This window comes from Protobothrops mucrosquamatus, unplaced genomic scaffold (assembly GCF_001527695.2).
Source record: "Protobothrops mucrosquamatus isolate PMUCROS unplaced genomic scaffold, P.Mucros_1.0 scaffold_289, whole genome shotgun sequence".
NCBI lineage: Eukaryota > Metazoa > Chordata > Lepidosauria > Squamata > Viperidae > Protobothrops > Protobothrops mucrosquamatus.
Window position 1 is genome coordinate 342 of NW_015386365.1, and position 4,366 is coordinate 4,707.

General features: G+C 41.7%; 1 protein-coding gene across 1 annotated transcript in view; it reads left to right on the forward strand.

The window, feature by feature from the left end:
• Positions 1-335: 335 nt before the first annotated feature.
• The window catches only part of LOC107302775 (mitochondrial amidoxime reducing component 2-like), a 6,993-nt gene continuing 2,962 nt past the window's right edge, over positions 336-4,366 (forward strand). Inside the window, exon 1 of the mRNA XM_029287294.1 lies at positions 336-477. Within this exon, the coding sequence (XP_029143127.1) occupies positions 364-477 (114 nt within the window). The 5' untranslated portion in view covers positions 336-363. The remainder of the gene's footprint in view (positions 478-4,366) is intronic.

Genomic DNA, 4,366 nt, shown 5'->3' on the forward strand with positions numbered 1-4,366 from the left:
GCTTCCCCATTGATTTTGCTTATGGGAAGCTGACAGGGAACATTGGAAATTGCAGTCGTGACCATGGCTCATTGCGACATAATCTTAAGCCACTTGCTAAATGCCTGGACCATGCGGATGCTGCAGCAGCAGGAACTCCAAGGACTGACCTTAACTACCATTTGTTCAGAGCTGTCATAAGCTTGAATGATTGTTCAACAAGTGGTTGTTAAACAAAGACCCAGCTGTACAGACAATTATTTGGGGATTGCTTCCTTTTGTGCTACAGATTGACCCTCTCTCTGTATTTTATGTAGATGTTTTGACATTGTTCATTTATGGAATATACTTCTCTAGATTGCCTATTCTGACTGTAGCCCTGTCATGCTCATCTCTGAAGCTTCTTTGGAAGAGCTTAATTCCAGATTGGAGAAGAAAGTTCAAATACATAACTTCAGGCCAAGCATTTTGGTGACTGGCTGTGGTCCTCATGAGGAGGTAAGGTTGGACATAATTTTTTAGTTCACTTATAGAATAATTTTGCATTTACATATGCATGTAACTGTTTAATGAAACTTTAAACTAGTACCTCTCATATGAGTCAACCAGGAAGCTGGCTGGAAGTCTAGAAAATGAACATAAGGCAGTTAATACATTGGTGAAAAGTTCATCTTTGCAGGGAAAGAAAGCTTTTTTTCTTTAGTATATTCCTAAATTTATAGAAGAGGGGAGGCTATCTAGTGTGGGTAAAAGTAATAATGTTAACCAGTGCTGAACAGAATATTTTTTAAATCATTTTCTTCAACAAAAAGTTCTGATGTCAAGTTCTGGCAAGTGGAAATACCAATCTGCTCTTTATTTGGTCACAATGGATATCTAGACTAAAGGTGAAATCAAACCTAAATCTCAGTGGTAAAGTATAAAATGCATGATGAAGCTATGCAGTATCTAATTTATTTATACTGAATAATAGGACTTAAAAATACACAAAGTGTCCTTTTTTGGGGGAAAACCAAAGAACTTGTGAGGCAAGCTAGAGTTCCTGAACTCTAAAGCTTTAGATTAGGTTAAAGGTTAGTTTTCGTAAGTAATATTCATTCCAAAAATAATGTTGTCATTCTAATATGTAGCAGAAATGAGCATTTGGAGAAATTACTACAGTATTGTTGGTGAGATTCTTATAATCAGCTAGGCAGTATTTATCATACTGAGTTTTATTTCTTTTCCTCACACACATGTAGACGGATAGTTTCAAAGTTTGCTTCTTTGCTGGCAGACTTGCAGAAGTCTTCTGATCCAGCATGATGTTCTTCTGGTTCCTTTCTCTTCCCAATGCCCTTCATCAAAATCATCTCTGGAAGGTTAGGACAGCAGTCCCCAAGCTTTCCAGTTTGGCAGCCCAGTGGGGGGGAGGGGATGGTTCTGTGTGAGTGGCAGTAGTGGGCCGCGGCCCAGGAGTTGGGGACCCCTGGGTTAGGACACTTCCTGAAAATTGGGGAGCTGGTGCAGGTGATTGAAAAAGATAGGAATTGTTCCCATAAAAGAAAAACAAGAAATTCAAGAAGAAACCAACATGACTGCACAAAGATCTCTCTGACAAACTGAAAGACAGAAAGGACAAATACAAAAAATGGAAAGAGGGGCACATAACTAAGACGGATTATCAGCAGATAGCCAGAACATGCAAGGATGAAGTCAGGAAAGCAAAGGCTCAGAACAAACAAAGACTTGCAACAGAAATCATGAATAATAAAAAAAAGTTTCTTCCAACATATTAACAACAAGAAAAAAGTCAAGGAAACTATAGGTCCACTAAAGAGAAGATGGCAAGGAAATAACAGGCAACAGGGAGAAAGCAGAACTGCTTAACTCATACTTTGTGTCAGTCTTCACACAAAAAGAAACTATAGCCCAACGTACCCAAAAAACCACTGCAAAAGACAAATTAGAAACAAAAATTAAAATAAGCAAGAAAATGGTAAGAGAACACTTATACGACCTTGACGAATATAAATCACCGGGACCCAACAAATTACATCTCAGAGTTCTAAAAGAGCTGGCAGATGTTATCTCAGAACCATTGCACCACATCTTTCATAAATCCTGGAGCATCGGGGAAGTACCTGAGGATTGGAAAAGGGCTGATGTGGTTCCCATCTTCAAGAAAGGGGGAAAAAACAGACCTAGGAAACTGCAGACCAATCAGTTTAACATCAATACCTAGGAAGATCCTAGAAAAGATAATCAAAAAACAGATCTGCAAACAAATAGAAGCAAACCAAGTTATAACTAGTAGCCAGCACGGGTTTGTTAAAACAGATCATGCCAAACCAATCTTATTTAATTCTTTGACAAAGTGACTAAACTAATAGACCAGTGAAATACTGTGGACATAGTGTACTTCAACTTCAATAAGGCATTTGATAAAGTGGACCACAACCTACTCCTTAGTAAGCTAGAAAAAGCTGGAACAGACAACATCACCACCAGACTGGCAAACTGTACTCAAAGAATAGTCCTCAATGGCACTACATCCACATGGAGAGAAGTAAGCAGTGGAGTATCACAGGGTTCCATCTTAAGCCCAGTACTCTTCCATATCTTCATCAATGACTTAGATGAGAGAACTCATCAAATTTGCAGATGACATCAAACTAGCAGGAGTAGCCAACCCACCAGAAGACAAACTCAGGATCCAATAGGATCTTGACAAACTTGAACAATGGGCCCTATCCAACAAAATGAGTTTCAATGAGGAGAAAAGCAAAGTTTTACATTTAGTTTTACATTTACATTTGTTTACATTTAATCAAAGGTACAAGTACAGATTGGGCAAGACCTGGCTTAAAAACAGTAACTGTGAGAGGGACCTTGGAGTCCTAGTGGATGATCATTTAACCATGAGCCAGCAATGTGCAGCAGCAGCCAAAAAAGCCAATACAATCCTGGGTTGTATAAAGAGAGGCATAAAATCAAGATCACATGAGCTATGAGTACTGCTTTATAAAACCCTAGTAAGACCACACCTGGAATACTGCAGCCAATTTTGGTCACCATATCACAAAAAAGATGTTGAGAATTTGGAAAAAATTCAAAGAAGAGCAACTAAGATGATCAAAGGCCTGGAGACTAAAACATACGAAGAACGGCTGCAGGACTTAGGTTTGGCTAGTCTAAAGAAAAGAAGAAATAGCAGTATTCCAGTATTTGAGGGGCTGCCACAAGGCAGAGGGGGCCAGGTTGTTCACCAAAGCACCAGAAGGAAGGACGAGAAACAATGGTCGGAAACTGACCAAAGAGAGAAGCAACCTAGAATTAAGGAGAAACTTCCTGACAGTGAGGACAATTAACCAGTGGAACAGCTTGCCTCCAGAAATCGTGGGTGCTCCAACACTGGAAGTTTTTAAGAAGAGGCTAGAGAGTCACTTGTCTGAGCTGGTATAGGTTCTCCTGCTTGAGCAGGGAACTGGACTAGAAGATCTGCAAGGTCCCTTTCTATTCTATTCTATTCTATTCTATTCTATTCTATTCTATTCTATTCTATTCTTATTCCTATTCCTATTCCTACTCCTACTCCTACTCCTACTCCTATTCCTTTATATTCGATTCTATTCTAGGGAATGTTCCCAATAAAATTGCCTCAAATAGGCAAGCAAACACCATTTATCAAAACAGAATTTCAGGTTGTGTAAATAGCAATACTTGACTAATGTTTTGCAGATACAAGTGTAAGTAGCTATAACAGTGATGGCGAACCTTTTAGAGACCGAGTGCCCAAACTGCAACCACATGTTTGTTAGATCCGTGTCCCTCCTGGCTGGTACTGGCAGCTCGGGAGGGTACACGAGCCTGACTCCAGGGAATTATTAACGCTTCTTTGCGGGAGGGTGTCTTCCCTGCGGCCCTTAAGGAGGCCGTTGTGAGACCCCTCCTCAAGAAGCCTTCCCTGGACCCAGGTGAGTTGGCCAATTATCGCCCGGTCTCCAACCTTCGCTTTGCGGCGAAGGTTGTTGAGAGTGTGGTTGCACAGCAATTCCCTCGACACCTGGATGAAACAGTCTATCTAGACCCATACCAGTCGGGCTTCAGGCCAGGGCACAGCACGGAAACGGCATTGGTCGCGTTGGTGAATGATCTCTGGAGGGCCCGGGACAGAGGATATTCCTCTGTCCTTGTTCTTTTGGACCTCTCAGTGGCTTTTGATACCGTAGACCACGGTATCATGCTGCGGCGTCTCGGTGGGTTAGGAGTGGGAGGCACCGTTATGCGGTGGTTCTCCTCCTTCCTCACCGACCGTACGCAGTCTGTATTGGCAGGGGGACAGAGGTCGACTCCTAGACCCCTAACCTGTGGGGTGCCTCAGGGGTCGGTCCTCTCTCCCCTTTTG